This window comes from Mobula birostris, chromosome 5 (assembly GCF_030028105.1).
Source record: "Mobula birostris isolate sMobBir1 chromosome 5, sMobBir1.hap1, whole genome shotgun sequence".
NCBI lineage: Eukaryota > Metazoa > Chordata > Chondrichthyes > Myliobatiformes > Myliobatidae > Mobula > Mobula birostris.
The window spans coordinates 527,324-546,113 of record NC_092374.1 but is presented as its reverse complement, the minus strand read 5'-3'; the positions used below and the strand labels follow the sequence as shown (position 1 = coordinate 546,113).

Sequence of the window (18,790 nt, the reverse complement as noted above, 5' to 3'; positions counted from 1 at the left end):
ACCATCCACTTCATCTGTGCTTCTCAAAATTCTAAATATTTCCATAAGGGGTGTTGGCGTGTGGCCAAGTGGTTAAGGCGTTCGTCTAGTGATTTGAAGGTCGCTAGTTTGAGCCTTGGCTGAGGCAGCGTGTGTGTCTTTGAGCAAGGCACTTAACCACACATTGCCCTGCGACGACACCGGTGCCAAACTGTATGGGTTCTAATGCCCTTCCCTTGGACAACATCAGTGGTGTGGAGAGGGGAGACTTGCAGCATGGGCAACTGCTGGTCTTCCATACAACCTTGCCCAGGCCTGCGCCCCGGAAACCTTCCAAGGCGCAAATCCACGGTCTCATGAGACTAATGGATGCCTATATATTAAAAAAAGGGGTTATCATATGAGGAACGTTTGATGGCTCTGGGTCTGTATTTGCTGGTATTTAGTGGATTAAGGTGGAGGGATCTCATTGAAACCTTTTGAATGTTAAAAGGCCTAGGCAGAGTAGATGTAGAGAAGATGTGTCCCATGGTGTGGGAGTCTAGGACAAGAGGGAGGGCACACCCTCTGGATAGAGGGGTGTCCATTTAAAACAGAGATGCGCATAATTTTTTTAGCCCAAGCGTGGTGAATTTGTGGAATTTATTACCACATTCAGTTGTGGAGGCCAGGTTGTTGGGTGTATTTAAGGCAGAGATTGATAGTTCTTAATTGGACAGAGTTCAAAGGTTATGGGGAGAAGGCTGAGAAATGGGTTGAGGAGGGGATAAAAGGATTAGCCGTGATTGAATGGCGGAGCAGACTCGATGGGCCAAATGGCCTAATTCTGCTCCTATGTCTTATCTTCTTATAAGGTCACCCTGCTTCTCCTACGTTCCAAGGAATAAAAACTCTGTCTCCCAACTTCTCCTTGTAACTCAGGCCTGCTGGTCTTAGCATATCCTAAAATGTTTTCTGTACTCTTTCCAGTTGAACTGTTTTTTTCCTATAACAGGCTGACCAAATCTATATACAGAAATCTCAAGAAGTTGTATGGTTATATTAAAAGGGTGGCTAGGGAGGGGCAAGTTAGAAATCGGCAGGGCTTACCTGTGCCTGGAGTCATAGGAGGTGGGTAGCATTCTCAATGAATATTTCTTCTCTGCTCACTGAAGAGAAAATTATTGTTGCTTAAGAGATTAGGAAAACAAGTGGAGAGTTTTGGAGTGCATTCATTTTCATATGGAGGAGGTACTTGCAACCTTACAACACATTATGTTGGATATATCCCAGGGCTGCTCATATCCAGCAGGCCCAAAGGACTGAATGGTCTGCTGATGGTCCTGATCATACTGAGCAACTCAAGATTGTTGGGCAATGTACTGATACAGTCTGTTGGACTGCACGGTTGTTCAGGTATTATCTGCTTTGTTGTGTTACAGCTGATTTGATACCAGTATCTGATTTTATAGGTGTTCTGCTCTTGGCTGCATCTGAGAACGATGATAATGATGTCCTTTGGTGCATCAATCATGACTCTTTTCCCTTCCAGAGACCACTCATGGAAGTACAGGTAAGTCGGACACTTTCGGAGCAAATTACAGCTTGGATAGATTTAAAATAGACAGTTGAACATGGCAGTAGGGGAAGCTACAAACCTGAAGGCTTTGTATTAGAATGCATAAACCATTCATAATTAGGTAAAGTAAGAGTAAAAGTCTGGTTGAGCAGGTGTCTTCTGAAGGCAGTTCACCCAGAGGTAGGTGAGTATATGGAATGAGTGGTTTAGGCAGGTACAGTAGCATTTTTTAACAAACACGGGGAGCAAGGCGTAGTGGGATGTGGACCAAACACAGGAATTTGGGACGAGATGGATGGGTACCATGTTCGGCATGGACTGTGTGGGCCAAAGGGCCTGTATCTATACTGTATTGCTCTGAATGAAATGTTGCAAGAGGGTCAAAACTGTCAACTTACTATTTGGGAATCTCTGATCCCTCTATGAAGATTGGTTTGTGTTCCCTTGTCTCACTTTTTCTGAAGTCCACAAAAAGATCTTTGGTCTTGCTGACATTGAGTGCAAGGTTGTTGCTGTGACACCACTCAGCTAACTGGTATAGAAACATAGAAAACCTACAGCACAATACAGGCCCTTTGGCACATAATGCTGTGCCGATCATGTCCTTACCTTAGAAATTACTTAGGGTTACTCATAGCACTCTATTTTTCTGAGCTCCATATACATGTCCAGGAGTCTCTTAAAAGACCCTATTGTATCCGCCTCCACAGTTGCTGGCAGCCCATTCCATGGACTCACCACTCTCTGCGTAAAAAAACTTACCTCTGACATCTCCTCTGTACCTACTTCCAAGCACCTTAAAACTGTGCCCTCTCGTGTTAGCCATTTCAGCCCTGGGAAAAAGCCACTGACTATACACACGATCAATGCCTCTCATCATCTTATGCACCTCTCATCGTCTGTTGCTTCAAGGAGAAAAGGCCGAGTTCACTCAACCCATTCTCATAAGGCATGCTTCCCAATCCAGGCTAACATGGCCGCTGAGTGTAGAAGATCATTAGGGGCAAAGACACAGCAAAGGCATGTCATCTTTTTTTCCAGGGTCTGGACGCTATAAGTTTAAGGTTTAGGTTTAAGATCAGAGGTGAGAGATTTAAAAAGGACTTCAAGGACAGCTTCTTCACAGAAACACTGGTGCATATTCAGAATGAACAGCCAGAAATAGTGGTTGAGGCAGGCACATTAGCAATATTTAAGGCCATCTAAATAAGTATGTGGATAGGAGATGTTCACAGGGTTATAGGGAAAATGCAGACAGATAGGACTTTCTCAAGGAACAACGCAGTTGGGTGAGTTGGGCCAAAGGGCCTGTTTTTGTGCTAGGACTCTGACTCTATAATATTGGTTAGACCACAGGTGAAGTATTGAGTGCAGGTCTGGTCAGCACACTGTTGGAAGGGTGTGATAGCATTGTAGAGGAGATTCACCAGGATGTTGCCTGTGATGGCGTGATTTGACTATTGGAAGAGACTAGAGATGCTGGGTTTGCTTTTCTTGAAGATGGGGATATTAAGATACGTGATTGGTTTCCGGTGACGTCATCGTCCAGAATGGCAGCTTAAATCAATAGCTCCTCCGGAAAAACACATATTTTGCCCCATTAATCCATCAAATATAAGATCTTTTGAAAATATCTGAATTGATGAGGGGGGCAAGAATGGGGGAAAAGAATGGAGATAAAAAAAGTATCACTGCAGAGCCTATGGAGGAGAGGAGTGCACCGAGCGGCTCTCCTACCCGAACGCGTGGTAGCAAGGCTGACTATGGGCCTCGTTCAGGCGAAGCGGCAAATAGGATAAAAATTCTGGAAGAGATACGGGGATTCCAAAAAGATATAAAACAGCAACTAAATGATATCAAGTCAGAGCTCATCAATCAAAAAATAGCGGTGGCAGAGTCACGAATTGAGAAGGTGGAAGTTTGTGTGCAAAACGTGGAACGGATACTAAGTAAAACAATAAAAATATTAAATCAACAAGAAAGTAAACTACTTGACCAGGAGGGAAGATCACAACGGAAAGATACCAGGATATACAATGTTCCCGAAGGAGCGGAGGGTTTGTCTATGATGGAGTTTGGGGGAAAGTTGCTGTGGGACACGCTGGAGATTCCCTCAACTATGGAGCTTTAAATTGAGAAGGTGCATTGTGCGTTCATCCCAAGGCCTACTGGAGACAGAGAAGATAAGCCACACTCAATACTAATTAGATTCTTTCGATACAATACCAAGGCGGAGATTCTACGAAGGGCCTGGGGAAAAAGGAGGATATTTTTGAACGGAAAATTTATATATTTCCATCAAGATTCTTCTCCCCCCCCCCCCCCCCATTTTGTTCTTCGATGGGCTTCACTAATTTGATTTTCTCCTCATATAAATCAGGATATAGGAGAGGAGTTGCTATTCTTATCTCAAGCAAGCTAAGCTTTGAAAAAGTATTCGAAATGGGAGATAAGGAGGGCAGATATATTCTGGTAAGGGGAAATATAGACGGACATTCACTTTACTCTATTGAACATATACGCACCCCCAGCAAGTGATAATAGTTTTTTCAGAAAATTACTAATATTATGGTAATGGAAACAGAAGGTCTCCTGATATGTAGGGGGAGACTTAAATTTACAATTACAACCAAAGTTGGACTCTTCCAATAGGAAAACCTATAAAACAAAATCCTTACATGAGAAAGTTAATACACTTTTTCAGGATGTTGGTCTAATTGATACATGGAGGGACCTTTTCCCTGACAGAAGAGATTACACACTGTCAGAATAAGGGATTATTCTGCCCCCCCCCCCCATTCTGTATATACAAAAATAGACTATTTCATAACATTTGGAAAAGACAAAGGCAAAATAAACACCTGTGGAATTGGGACAATAGATGTAAGTGACCATGCACCTATATATTTAAATGTTGATTTTGACCTACAACCAAAGAATACTATTTGGAAACCAAATTCAAATCTACTCAATGATCCCTACTTTAAGGAACAAATTAACAAGGAAATTGGTCTTTACTTAGAATTCAATGATAATGGAGAGGTTTCACCTCCCATTCTATGGGATACTCTGAAGGCTGTCTTAAGAGGGATAATTATAGCGATATCTTCATATAAGAAAAAAATAAGGAATAAAACATTAGAGGAATTACAAAATAGACTCAAGGAACTAGAAAAAAACCCACAAATTGAATTTGGCATAGGATCCATTAGAGGAAATTTAAAAAATTAGGAATGAAATTAATAGTTTGGCTACGCAAGAAATCAGAAAAAATTTAATGTTTCTGAAACAGAGACATTATGAAAATGGATCTAAGTCTATGAAAATACTGGCGTGGGAACTGAAAAAAAAAATAGCAGAAAATACAATTGATAGAATTAGGGATCCAAGATCAAAAATGATAAAAAAAAATAAGCTAAGTGAAATTCAAGAAGCTTTTGAAGTGTTTTACAAAACTCTATATTCCAAAATTCCAGGGGGAAGCATAATCCAAATTGACACCTTCCTGAATTCTCTAGAGTTACCCACCTTAAGCGAAGAACAAAATAGAACGATGACTGCTGACATAACTGAAGTTGAACTAAAAGCTGCAATTAGTAGGCTTAAATTAAGCAAGTCACCAAGTTCAGCTGGGTATACAGCAGAGTGGTAGAAAGAATTTAAAAATGAGTTAATTCCTGTCTTACTCTCCACACTAAACTGGGCTCTGAAAAAGGCACAAATGCCACCCAGCTGGAAAGAAGTGATAATCTCAGCGATACCGAAAGAAGGCAAGGATAAAATGGAATGTGGGTCCGTTCTTAATGTAGGTTATAGATTATTTACCTCCATCATGGCCAAACGATTAGAAGAGCTTCTACCCACACTGATACATAATGATCAGACAGGTTTTATACAACAACGCCAAACACAAGACAATATATGAAGGACACTTCACCTTATGGATCATATACAAAGGAATAAAATCAAAGCAATAGCGATAAACGTAGACGCTGAAAAGGCATTTGATTCGATTAATTGGAATTTCCTTTACAGAGCTTTACATAGATTTGGTTTCCATGACAAACAAAACTATACAGGCACTATATGACAACCCTACTGCTAGGATTAAAATCAATGGATTTTTATCAAATAGTTTTACCCCAGATAGGGGCACAAGACAGGGTTGTGCATGGTCACCACTACTCTTCGCATTATATCTGGAATCATTAGCTCAATACATCAGACAAAATGGAGTTATCAGGGGAATTACTATTAAGGGGACAGAGCATAAATTGGCCTGTTATGAAGATGACATTTTGATCTATCTAGGGCAACCAATATACTCTTTACCTAAATTGATGCAATCCTTTGAACAATATGGTCAATTATCAGGATACAAGATCAACATAGATAAAACCCAATTACTTTCATATAACTATAGCCCACCAAGAGAAATTGAAAGTAGATATCCCTGGGCATGGCAAACAGAGTATTTCAAATATTTGGCATCATTATGCCAAAAGATTTGGCAAAATTATCAGAATGCAATTATCAGCCTACATATAAAAAAATTAAAGAAGATATAACAAGATGGAACCTAATTCCTTTTTTCAGTCTCAGTTCAAGGATTTAATCTATTAAAATGAAAATACTGCCCAGACTATTATATCTCTTTCAGACCCTACCATAGAGATTAATCAAAATCAATTCAATGAATGGAACAAAATGTTATCAAGATATATATGGCAAGGTAAAAGGCCTAGAGTTCATCTCAAAACTTTGTAATTAGCCAAGGAAAAGGGGGGATGGGGCCTACCTTCTGTTAGAGATTATTATTTTGCAGCACAGTTGAGAGCTGTGATATGTTGGTGCAACCCATCATATGATGCTCAATGGAAAAACATTAAGGAGGGGATACTTCCCATCCCCATACAGGCAATTCTGGCTGATGACCTACAAAGGTACATAAATACTATTGATAACCCATGGGTGAAATGGACTCTTAAAATATGGAAAACTATTATAAAGAAATATAAACTAGAGGGAGATACTGCAATTCTTAAGTGGTGTGCACATGACTCAGATTTTACCGCGAATAAACTGGATGCTTGATTTAAGACGCAAACAACAGGAATTCTGCAGATGCTGGAAATTCAAGCAACACACATCAAAGTTGCTGGTGAACGCAGCAGGCCAGGCAGCATCTCTAGGAAGAGGTACAGTCGACGTTTCAGGCCGAGACCCTTCGTCAGGACTAACTGAAGGAAGAGTTAGTAAGAGATTTGAAAGTGGGAGGGGGAGGGGGAGATCCAAAATGATAGGAGAAGACAGGAGGGGGGAGGGATGGAGCCAAGAGCTGGACAGGTGATCGGCAAAGGGGATATGAGAGGATCATGGGACAGGAGGCCTGGGGAGAAAGACAAGGGGGAGGGGAAACCCAGAGGATGGGCAAGGGGTATAGTCAGAGGGACAGAGGGAGAAAAAGGAGAGTGAGAGAAAGAATATGTGTATAAAAATAAATAACGGATGGGGTACGAGGGGGAGGTGGGGCATTAGCAGAAGTTAGAGAAGTCAATGTTCATGCCATCAGGTTGGAAGCTACCCAGACGGAATATAAGGTGTTGTTCCTCCAACCTGAGTGTGCCTTCATCTTTACAGTAGAGGAGGCCGTGGACAGACATGTCAGAATGGGAATGGGATGTGGAATTAAAATGTGTGGCCACTGGGAGATCCTGCTTTCTCTGGCGGACAGAGCGTAGGTGTTCAGCAAAGTGGTCTCCCAGTCTGCGTCGGGTCTCGCCAATATATAGAAGGCCACATTGGGAGCACCAGATGCAGTATATCACCCCAGCCGACTCACAGGTGAAGTGTCACCTCACCTGGAAGGACTGTCTGGGGCCCTGAATGGTGGTAAGGGAGGAAGTGTAAGGGCGTGTATAGACACTGTTCCGTTTACAAGGATAAGTGCAGGAGGGAGATCAGTGGGGAGGGATGGGGGGGACGAATGGACAAGGGAGTCGCGTAGGGAGCGATCCCTGCGGAAAGCGGGAGGGGGGGGAGAGGGAAAGATGTGCTTAGTGGTGGGATCCCGTTGGAGGTGGCAGATGTTACGGAGAATAATATGTTGGACCCGGAGGCTGGTGGGGTGGTAGGTGAGGACCAGGGGAATCCTATTCTTAGCGGGGTGGCGGGAGGATGGAGTGAGAGCAAATGTGCGTGAAATGGGGGCGATGCGTTTGAGAGCAGAGTTGATGGTGGAGGAAGGGAAGCCCCTTTCTTTAAAAAAGGAGGACATCTCTCTCGTCCTGGAATGAAAAGCCTCATCCTGAGAGCAGATGTGGCAGAGATGGAGGAATTGCGAGAAGGGGATGGCATTTTTGCAAGAGACAGGGTGAGAAGAGGAATAGTCCAGATAGCTGTGAGAGTCAGTAGGCTTATAGTAGACATCAGTGGATAAGCTGTCTCCAGAGATCGAGACAGAAAGATCTAGAAAGGGGAGGGAGGTGTTGGAAATGGACCAGGTAAACTTGAGGGCAGGGTGAAAGTTGGAGGCAAAGTTAATAAAGTCAACGAGCTCAGTATGCGTGCAGGAAGCAGCGCCAATGCAGTCGTCGATGTAGCGAAGGAAAAGTGGGGGACGGATACCGGAATAGGTACGGAACATAGATTGTTCCACAAAGCCAACAAAAAGGCAGGCATAGCTAGGACCCATATGGGTGCCCATAGCTACACCTTTAGTTTGGAGGAAGTGGGAGGAGCCAAAGGAGAAATTATTAAGAGTAAGGACTAATTCCGCTAGACGGAGCAGAGTGGTGGTAGAGGGTAACTGATTAGGTCTGGAATCCAAAAAGAAGCAGAGAGCTTTGAGACCTTCTTGATGGGGGATGAAAGTATATAGGGACTGGACACCCATGGTGAAAATAAAGCGGTGGGGGCCAGGGAACTTAAAATCATCGAAAAGTTTAAGAGCGTGAGAAGTGTCACAAACATAGTAGGAAGGGATAGAACAAGGGGGGATAAAACCGTGTTGAGATATGCAGAAACGAGTTCGGTGGGGCAGGAGCAAGCTGAGACAATAGGTCTGCCAGGACAGGCAGGTTTGTAGATCTTGGGTAGGAGGTAGAAACGGGAAGTGCGAGGTGTGGGAACTATAAGGTTGGTAGCAGTGGATGGGAGATCCCCTGAGCGGATAAAGTCAGTGATGGTGTGGGAGACAATGGCCTGGTGCTCCTTACTGGGGTCATGATCGAGGGGTAAATAAGAGGAGGTATCCGCGAGTTGTCGCTGTGCCTCGGCAAGGTAGAGGTCAGTACGCCCTTATCGGCGGATTTAGGATTAGTGCAGAGGGAGTGGAGAGCAGAGCGTTTGGAAGGAGTGAGGTTGGAATGGGAACAAGATGCGTTGAAGTTGAGACGGTTGATGTCCCGTCGGCAGTTAGCAATAAAGAGATCCAGAGCAGGCAGAAGACCAGAGGGGGGTGTCCATGAAGAAGAGGAGGGTTGAAGACTGGAGAAGGGGTCATCGGTGGGGTTGGAAGAGTCTTTGCCGAAGAAGTAGGCTCGGAGACGGAGACAGCGGAAGAAGAGTTCATGGGGGAGGGGGAGTTCAAGAAGAGCGAGGGGGAGGCCCCATAGCTCAAGAGTTAGAGCACTGGTCTTGTTAAACCAGGAGTTCGTGAGTTCAAGTCCGACTGGAGCCTCAACTTTTGAGTTAGATATGGCCCTTGTGGCTACGGGGGTCAGGGAGTATAGAGGGAAGGCTGGGGCGGGGTTCTGAGTTGGATAATCAGCCATGATCATAATAAATGGCGGTGCAGGCTCGAAGGGCCGAATGGCCTACTCCTGCACCTATTTTCTATGTTTCTAAGAGTTCCGCATCATGGCGAACACAGAACTCGCTGAGGTGTGGGCGAAGGGGGACAAAGGTGAGGCCCTTACTGAGGACAGAGCGTTCTGCCCCTGACAGTTGAAGGTCGGAGGGGATGGTAAAGACCCAGCATGGATGAGAGTTGGGATCAGAGTGGGGAGGGGGGAGGCTGGGGGTGTGAGGAAGATGGAGCCTCTGAGTATCCAGGAGCTGACGATGGGATGGATCTGAGGGAGATGGGATTGCAGAGTATTGGTGGGGGAAGGGGAGACGGGAGTCACAATAGCAGCACATAAAGACCCGGCCTGGAGTTTAGGAATAACAGTTCGTTGTAATATAATGAAGGAAGGAACACTGTTCAGTTTTGAAATGCTCAAAGAGAAACACTTATTAGAAAAGCAAGACTTTTATCAGTATTTACAGATGTGACAGTATGTTAATAGAATGGTTAAAAATGCAACCAAGGCAAGTACATGTTTGATAGAGCTATTTAGGAAAGCAAATAATTCAGATAATGGTAGTAGAATCATTTCAAGCGTGTGTAAGGGTTTGTCAAATCTTAAAACTCATTTGACTTCATATATTAAAACAAAATGGGAGAAGGAAGGAGGGATAATTATATCTGAGGAAGAATGGACAATAATATGGAGGTATCAATGCAAGTGTACCAGTTCACAGAAATGGAGGGAGTTTGGAGAGAAAAACCTGATAAAAATATTTTATTACACCCTCTCAGAAATCCCATTATGATAGTAACCTCCCTGTTTGCTGGAGAAATTGTGGAAATCAAAATGCAAACCATCATCATATTTTCTGGGAATGCCCCGTTATCAAAGACTATTGGAGTGGGATACACAATGCCCTACAAGACATCTTTAAATGTGAAATACCCTTAGAGAATAAGACCATATATTGTGGGTATATACCTCAGGAATGGATGAAAAGAGATAAATATTTAATGAATATACTGCTAGTGGCTGGTAAAAAGACTCTTACCAGGAAATGGTTATCACAGGAGAGCCCAACTTTAAATGCATGGATGGAAATTACAATGGACATTTACACAATGGAGAAGATAACAGTATCAGTTAATCATAAGTTGGAACAATTTGATTCATACTGGGGAAAAATGGTTTAACTACAAACACCTCATAGGTCTGATTTTATTCTCACAAATCACTGAATATGTTGTTAAAAAAGGGATCATTCCCTACTTGTACATAGTTTTCTCCTTTTGCTTGTTCTTTCCTTCCTCTCTTTTGTACAAGTGTATACCTCAGATAACTATTATGTGGAGACTTGTGGCAAATATGACTATATGATATAAATGTACAATATCTGAAATACATCTTATGGAAATGTTTGTTTGATGATGAACTTCAATAAAAAATAAATTACAAATAAAAAAAGAAGATACGTGATTGAGGTATGTAAAATTGAATGATGTAGATAGGGTAGACTACAGGGTGCATTGTTCCTAATTAGAAGTGAATAAAACTAGAGGACAGAGATATAAAATAAGATGGAAAAAATTTAGAAGGGTTCTGAGTGGAATGTTTTTCATTCTGGAATGTCTGTCTTGAACGAGTGACAGAAGCAAAGTTGTTGACAGGATATCTGGATGAGCTCCAGAAATAACTAGGCACAGAATGCTGTGCGCCAAGTGCTGGAGAAAGCATTATACTTCGTACTTTATAGTCGCTAAACAATTGATACTAGAGCGTCCAATCATCACAGCGATATTTGATTCTGCGCTTCACGCTCCATGGAGTACAAATTGATCGTAAATATTAAAAATTTAAATTATAAATCATAAATAGAAAATAGAAAAATGGAAAGTAAGGTCGTGCAAAAAAACCGAGAGGCAGGTCCGGATATTTGGAGGGTACGGCCCAGATCCAGGTCAGGATCTGTTCAGCAGTCTTATTACAGTTGGAAAGGAGCTGTTCCCAAATCTGGCCGTACGAGTCTTCAAGCTCCTGAGCCTTCTCCCGGAGAGAGGAGGGACGAAAAGTGTGTTGGCTGGGTGGGTCATGTCCTTGATTATCCTGGCAGCACTGCTCCGACAGCATGCGGTGTAAAGTGAGTCCAAGGACGGAAGATTGGTTTGTGTGATGTGCTGCGCCGTGTTCACAATCTTCTGCAGCTTCTTTCGGTCTTGGACAGGACGACTTCCATACCAGGTTGTGATGCACCCTAGAAGAATGCTTTCTACGGTGCATCTATAAGAATTAGTGAGAGTTTTAGGGGACAGGCCAAATTTGTTTAGTTTTCTCAGGAAGTAAAGGCACTGGTGGGCCTTCTTGGCAGTGAACTCTGCTTGGTTGGACCAAGTCAGGTCATTTGTGATATTGACCCCGAGGAACTTAAAGCTTTTGACCTGTTCCAATTGCGCACCACCAATGTAAATTGGGTTTTGCGGTCCGCTACTCCTTCTGAAGTCAACAACCAATTCCTTCGTCTTGCTGACGTTGAGGGATAGGTTATTGTCTTTGCATCATGCCACCAGGTTCTTAATTTCCTCTCTGTACTCAAACTCATCATTACCTGAGATACGGCCTATAATTGTTGTGTCATCAGCAAACTTATATATTGAGTTTGATGGAAACTTGGCTACACAATCATGGGTGTACAGTGAGTACATCAGGGGGCTGAGTACACAGCCTTGAAGGGCACCGGTGCTCAGAGTGATTGTAGAGGAGAGCTTATCCCCTATTTTTACAGCTTGGGTCCTGTCTGTGAGGAAGTTGAAGATCCAGCTGCAGATCTGAGTGCTAAGGCCCGGGTTCCAGAGCTTAGGAGTCAGATTATTTGGAATGATGGTATTAGAGGCAGAGCTGTAGTCGATGAAAAGGAGCCTTACGTATGCGTCTTTATTCTCCAGGTGTTCTAAGGAGAAATGTAGGGCCAGAGAGATGGCATCTGCCGTTGACCTGTTGCTCCGGTAGGTGAATTGCAAAGCGTCGAGGTTGACTGGTAGGCTGTGGTTGATGTTGCCATAACCAATCGCTCGAAGCGCTTCATAGCAATTGATGTCAGAGCCACAGGTCGATAGTCATTCAGGCATGCATTCGTATTCAAACGAAGGTTTCAGGGGAAATACGGAGAGGCTGAGGTGGTGGGCAGCAATGTGCCAGATGCAGCACAAGTGGAAATAACTTGGACAATTTTTCCTGATGGTGAGCTATTTTAAACTCGGGGTCACAGATTGAAAATCTAGGGCAAGTGTTTATGTTAGATATGAAGTGATTGCTTTGATTTGCATGGTGTTGAATCTTTGGTATTCCCCTACCCCACCCATGGGCTGTAGCGGGTCGATTTCTGTTCATGGACATTAATGGGATCAGGGAATATGAGGACAGAGCAGGAGAACAATGTTACAATGTTCATATTGAATGATCGGTCATGATCTTATTGTGTGGCCATGAAGATCTGATGGGCTGAATGATCTATTCCTTCTTTCTGCTTAAATACTCTGCAGAAAAGGCAACATTTGACACAAGAGAAACTGAATGTTTAAGAGTGAAGCCCTTTCTGCAAGCTTGAAGCTTGGAGCCATTATTCCATATGACGTTCTCAATGAGTGTTATTGATATTCCAGATGACAGCAAACATTGATGGACACTCGTGGGCCCTGTCCTCCATAGATAACTCTCAGCCTCAGAAGGTCGTTACGCCCCTCAACAAAGACCGCGTTCCTCTTACAGACCCACCAGTTGTGATACATCAGCATTTGGTTCCACCCAAAAGGTTCATTCTTCTCACTGCACAGGTATGAAAAAGAAGCTGCTCTGCCGGAGCAATCCTTCCCTCACTCTATACGTTATGTGTGTGCCTGATTGTTTCTCCTCCTCCCCGTGTGTGCTTGCCTAGAAAAAGTATTCACCCCTCTTTGGAAGTTTTCATGTTGTACAACATTGAATCACAGTGGATGTAGTTTGGCTTTTTTTGACCTTGATCAACAGAAAAAGCCTCTTTTGTGTCAAAGTGAAAACAGATTTGTACAAAGTGATCTAAATTAATTACAAAGTAATTGATTGCATAAGTATTCACCCCCTTTAATATGACACACCAAATCATCATTGGTTTTAGAAGTCACATAATTAATTAATTGGAGATCTCAGTGTGCAGTCAAGGTGTTTCAATTGGTTGTAGTAATCTGTATCTGGAAGGTCCAACTGCTGATTAGTCAGTATCCTGGCAAACGCTTCGCCATGAAGACAAGAGAACACTCCAAGCAATCTGCGAAAAGGTTATTGAAAAGGACAAGTCAGGAGATGGATACAAGAAAATTTCCAAGTCACTGAATATCCCTTGCAGTACGGTTAAGTCAATTATTAAGAAATGGAAAAAATACGGCACAGCTGTAAATCTGCCTAGAGCAGGCTGTCCTCAAAAACTGAGTGACTGTGCAAGAAAAGGACTAGAGAGGGAGGCCAATAAGAGACCTGTGGCATTTCTGGAGGAGTTACAAGCTTCAGTGGCTGAGATGGGAGAGACTGTGCATGCAACAACTGTTGCCCAGGAGCTTCACCAGTTGCAGCTTTGTGGGAGTGTGGCAATGAAAAAGCTACTGTTGGAAAAAAAAACTCACATGAAATCTCAAGCAGAGTTTGCCAGAAGGCATGTGGGAGAAGGTTTTATGGTCTGATGAAACCAAAATTGAGCTGTTTGGCCGTCAGACTAAATGCTACGTTCAGTGTAAGCCAAACACCACACATCATTAAAAACATACTATCCCTACTGTGAAGCATGGTGGTGGCTGCATCATGCTGAGGGGATACTTCCAGAACGAGGGGTCACAGTTTGAGGATAAAGGGGAAGCCTTTTAGGACTGAGATTAGGAAAAACTTCTTCACACAGAGAGTGGTGAATCTGTGGAATTCTCTGCCACAGGAAACAGTTGAGGCCGGTTCATTGGCTATATTTAAGAGGGAGTTAGATATGGCCTTTGTGGCTACGGGGATCAGGGGGTATGGAGGGAAGGCTGGTGCAGGGTTCTGAGTTGGATTATCAGCCATGATCATAATAAATGGTGGTGCAGGCTCAAAGGGCTGAATGGCCTACTCCTGCACCTATTTTCTATGTTTTTCTATGTTTCTATTGCAACAGCTCCTGGAAGGCTTGTGAAGGTAAAGTGTAAAATGAATGCAGCAAAATATAGGGAAATCCTGAAGGAAACCTTGATGCAGTCTGCAAGAGAACGGCAACTTGGGAGAAGATTTGTTTTCCAGCAAGACAAAGACCCCAAGCATAAAGCCAAGGGTACACAGGAATGACTTAAAATCAACAAAGTTGATGTCCTGGAGTGGCTCAGTCAGAGTCCAGACTTCAACCCAATTCAGAATTTGTGGCTGGAATTGAAAAGGGCTGTTCACTTACAATCCCCTAGCAATTTGACAGAGCTTGAGTAGTTTTGTTGAGAAGAATTGGGAAAAATTGCTGTGTCCAGATGTGTAAAGCTGATAGAGACCTATCCACACAGACTTAGGGCTGTAATTGCTGCCAAAGGTGCATCTGGTAAATACTGACTTGAAGGGGGTGAATACTTATGCAATCAATTATCTTGTGTTGAATAATAGTAATAGATTTAGACCAATTTGTAGAAAGTTGTTTTCACTTTGACACGAAAGAGTCTTTCTGTTGATCAATGTCAAAAAGCCTAACTAAGTCCACTGTGATTCAATGTTGTAAAACAATAAGACATGAGAACTTCTGGGGAGGGGGGAGGAATACTTTTTATAGGGACTGTATGTAGTGTGTTGTCATACACACGTTTGTCTCTGTACCCACATGTTCATCTTTGCCCATGTGTGCATGTTCTTGCCACTGTGTTTGCGTAACTCTTTATGGCTGCCAGCACATCAGTGTTAATCAGCTCATCGATGGACGTTTTTACTTCTGACTTTGGTCGTTAATAATGTCTGAAGAAGACTGGGTGCAGAAAACTACTTGGAAGAATACTGCAGCAAGACTTGGGATGAGGCTGTTGAAATCTACCAACTACAATAAAATATTTTTGATTCTCTCCTGTTTTAGGGAAGCCACTTCTTTCACAAGTTGCGTCCAGTGGACCAGCTCCGTCACCTGCTGGTGAGCAATGCAGGTGGAGAAGGTGAAGACGTCGAACGTTTTTTCAAACTGTATCGGGTAAGGAGAACATTTGATATCTAACAATTATTTGAAGTCTGTGGCTATTTATTTATTCCAATGGAAAAGCCCTCATGATTTTAAACACTTTCTTGGATATCCTATTCATTTCTAAACTTCATAGAAAATAACACCACCTTATCCAGGCTCTGCACATATTTGTAATATCCAGAGTTGTGTGGAGCAGAGCAGATGCAGCTGATTCAGTGGTGCCACAACTTGCTCTGTAGTTTAGATGAGCAGTAATGATAGAGGACTATATAATCACAGAGTTAGGTGGTTTACAGCAGGGAAACAGGCCCTTCAGACTCGACTGGCCAAATGGCCCACTTCTGCTCCTATATCTTATGTTTTTCAGACCAATTCTTCCATCCTAACCAAGGTGTCTAAGTTGGTGTCATTTCCCTGCACTGGACAATATCCTTCCAAAACCTTCTTGACCAAATGTCTTTTAAATGTTCTACCCACATCTACTACTTCCTTTGACAGCTCATTCTGAATATTTATCACTGTCTCTGTGAAAAAACGTTGCCCCTCACATCCCCTTTAGCCATTCTCCTCTCATCTTAAGTCTCTGTTTCTTTCACATGGGGGATAAATTAGAGACCATTGATCTTTTGCCAATGACATGAAAGATGATGGTATTCTTGGCAGTCTGGAGGTAAAGAGAGATCTTGAGGTCCAAGTCCATTAGTTCCCTCAAAGTTGCCATACAAGTTGATAGGGTTGCAACATTAGCTCATGGCTAACAAAGACCAGTGCACCATATGCCTTATTCCCCTTATCAAAGAACCGAGGTCCCAAGAACTAGACACAAAAATAGGTGGGAAGGTAGGTTAGGAAGAAGATACAGAGTTTGGAGAGATAGTAAGTGCACAAAAAGTCGGGAAATGTGAACACGTTTTAGGAAGGAAAACAGGACAATAAAAAGGAAGAACAAAAGAACATTTTTTTTAAGGGAGGAAGATTACTGAAAGCTTCAGCACATAGAATTTTTGTTCCTTGTCCATGAGATGCACTGACTGAGAAGATGGTGAAGACATCTTCACAGCATTTAAGAAGCATCAGAATGAGTGCTTGAATATCCAAGGCATGGTTGCTGCACATCAAGTACTGGTAAATGGGTTTAATGTAGAGGATGTGGAAAGGCTGTTTCCCTTGGTGGATGAATCCAGGACAAGAGGCCACAGTCTTAGAATTAGAGGGTACCCATTTAAAACAGAGATGAGGAGAATTTTTTTTAGCCAGAGGGTTGTGGATTGATGGAATTCGTTGCCACATACAGCTGTGGAGGCCCGATCACTGAGGGTGGTTAAGGAGGAGATTGATGGGTATCTATAATTAGTTAGGGCTTCAAGGGATATGGGGAAAAAACCGGAAATTGGAACTAGATGGGAGAATAGTTTAGCTCATGGTGGAGTGGTGGAGCAGACTCGATGGGCCGGATGGCCTACTTCTGCTCCTTTGTCTTGTGATCTTGAGTATTTAGTAGTCAGTATGAACATAGCGTGCTGAAGGGCCTAATATTGTATTGTATGACAGTGTGATTCTGACTCTGGATTCTCTCAATTCAGATCACCTTTAAACTGAACCTTGGTTCTCATTCCATAAGCACATGCTGAGTATTTCCAGTCTTTTCAGTTTTTATTTCGTTTTTTGCATTTGTTTTTTTTTCACTTTTTAGTAAATGCCAACCTTGCTAGAAATGCCCATGTTATTTGAACAACTAATAAGTCAAGAGCTTGGATGTTGAAGAGATTGTGGAAGCATTAGTAATGATCTTCCATGAATCACTAGATTCTGGAGTGGTTCCAGAGGACTGGAAAATTGAGAAGGTTTCAGGGCACTTGGAGGCATATAATAAAATTGCCTAAATCACGAAGGGAAAATCTTACCAGAGTGAGAGAATGGGCAAAGAGCATAGAACAAAGAATAGTACAGCACAGTACAGGCCCTTCAGCCCACAATGTTGTGCCAACCCTCAAACCCTGCCTCCCATATAAGCCCCCACCTTAAATTCCTCCATATACCTGTCTAGTAGTCTCTTAAACTTCACTAGTGTATCTGCCTCCACCACTGACTCAGGCAGTGCATTCCACGCACCAACCACTCTCTGAGTAAAAAACCTTCCTCTAATATCCCCCTTGAACTTCCCACCCCTTACCTTAAAGCCATGTCCTCTTGTATTGAGCAGTGGTGCCCTGGGGAAGAGGCGCTGGCCATCCACTCTTATCTATTCCTCTTATTATCTTGTACACCTCTATCATGTCTCCTCTTATCCTCCTTCTCTCCAAAGAGTAAAGCCCTAGCTCCCTTAATCTCTGATCATAATGCATACTTTCTAAACTAGGCAGCATCCTGGTAAATCTCCTCTGTACCCTTTCCAATGCTTCCACATCCTTCCTACAGTGAGGTGACCAGAACTGGACACAGTACTCCAAGTGTGGCCTAACCAGAGTTTTATAGAGCTGCATCATTACATCGCGACTCTTAAACTCTATCCCTCGACTTATGAAAGCTAACACCCTATAAGCTTTCTTAACTACCCTATCCACCTGTGAGGCAACTTTCAGGGATCTGTGGACATGTACCCTGAGATCCCTCTGCTCCTCCACACTACCAAGTATCCTGCAATTTACTTTGTACTCTGCCTTGGAGTTTGTTTTTCCAAAGTGCACCACCTCACACTTCTCTGGGTTGAACTCTATCTGCCACTTCTCAGCCCACTCCTGCATCCTATCAATGTCTCTCTGCAATCTTTGACAATCCTCTACACTATCTACAAGACCACCAACCTTTGTGTCATCTGCAAACTTGCCAACCCACCCTTCTACCGTCACATCCAGGTCATTAATAAAAATCACGAAAAGTAGAGGTCCCAGAACAGATCCTTGTGGGACACCACTAGTCACAATTCTCCAATCTGAATGTACTCCCTCCACCACCACCCTTTGCCTTCTGCAGGCAAGCCAATTCTGAATCCACCTGGCCAAACTTCCCTGGATCCCATGCCTTCTAACTTTCTGAATAAGCCTACCGTGTGGAACCTTGTCAAAAGCCTCACCAAAATCCATATAGATCACATCCACTGCACTACCTTCATCTATATGCCTGGTCACCTCCTCAAAGAACTCTATCAGGCTTGTTAGACACGATCTGCCCTTCACAAAGCCATGCTGCCACTTCACAAAGAAGTGGCAGGTGGAATATAGTATATGGCCGTGTAGGGTCATGCACTTTGTTAGAAAGAATAAA

General features: G+C 43.0%; 1 protein-coding gene across 4 annotated transcripts in view; it reads left to right on the top strand.

Moving 5' to 3' along the window:
• Positions 1–18,790, top strand: part of nup155 (nucleoporin 155) — a 244,979-nt gene that overhangs the window by 98,752 nt on the left and 127,437 nt on the right. For all 4 annotated transcript variants that reach the window (XM_072257447.1, XM_072257446.1, XM_072257449.1 and 1 more), the window contains 3 exons: positions 1,431–1,531; positions 12,987–13,157; positions 15,425–15,535. In XM_072257447.1, the coding sequence (XP_072113548.1) occupies positions 1,431–1,531; positions 12,987–13,157; positions 15,425–15,535 (383 nt within the window). The remainder of the gene's footprint in view (positions 1–1,430; positions 1,532–12,986; positions 13,158–15,424; positions 15,536–18,790) is intronic.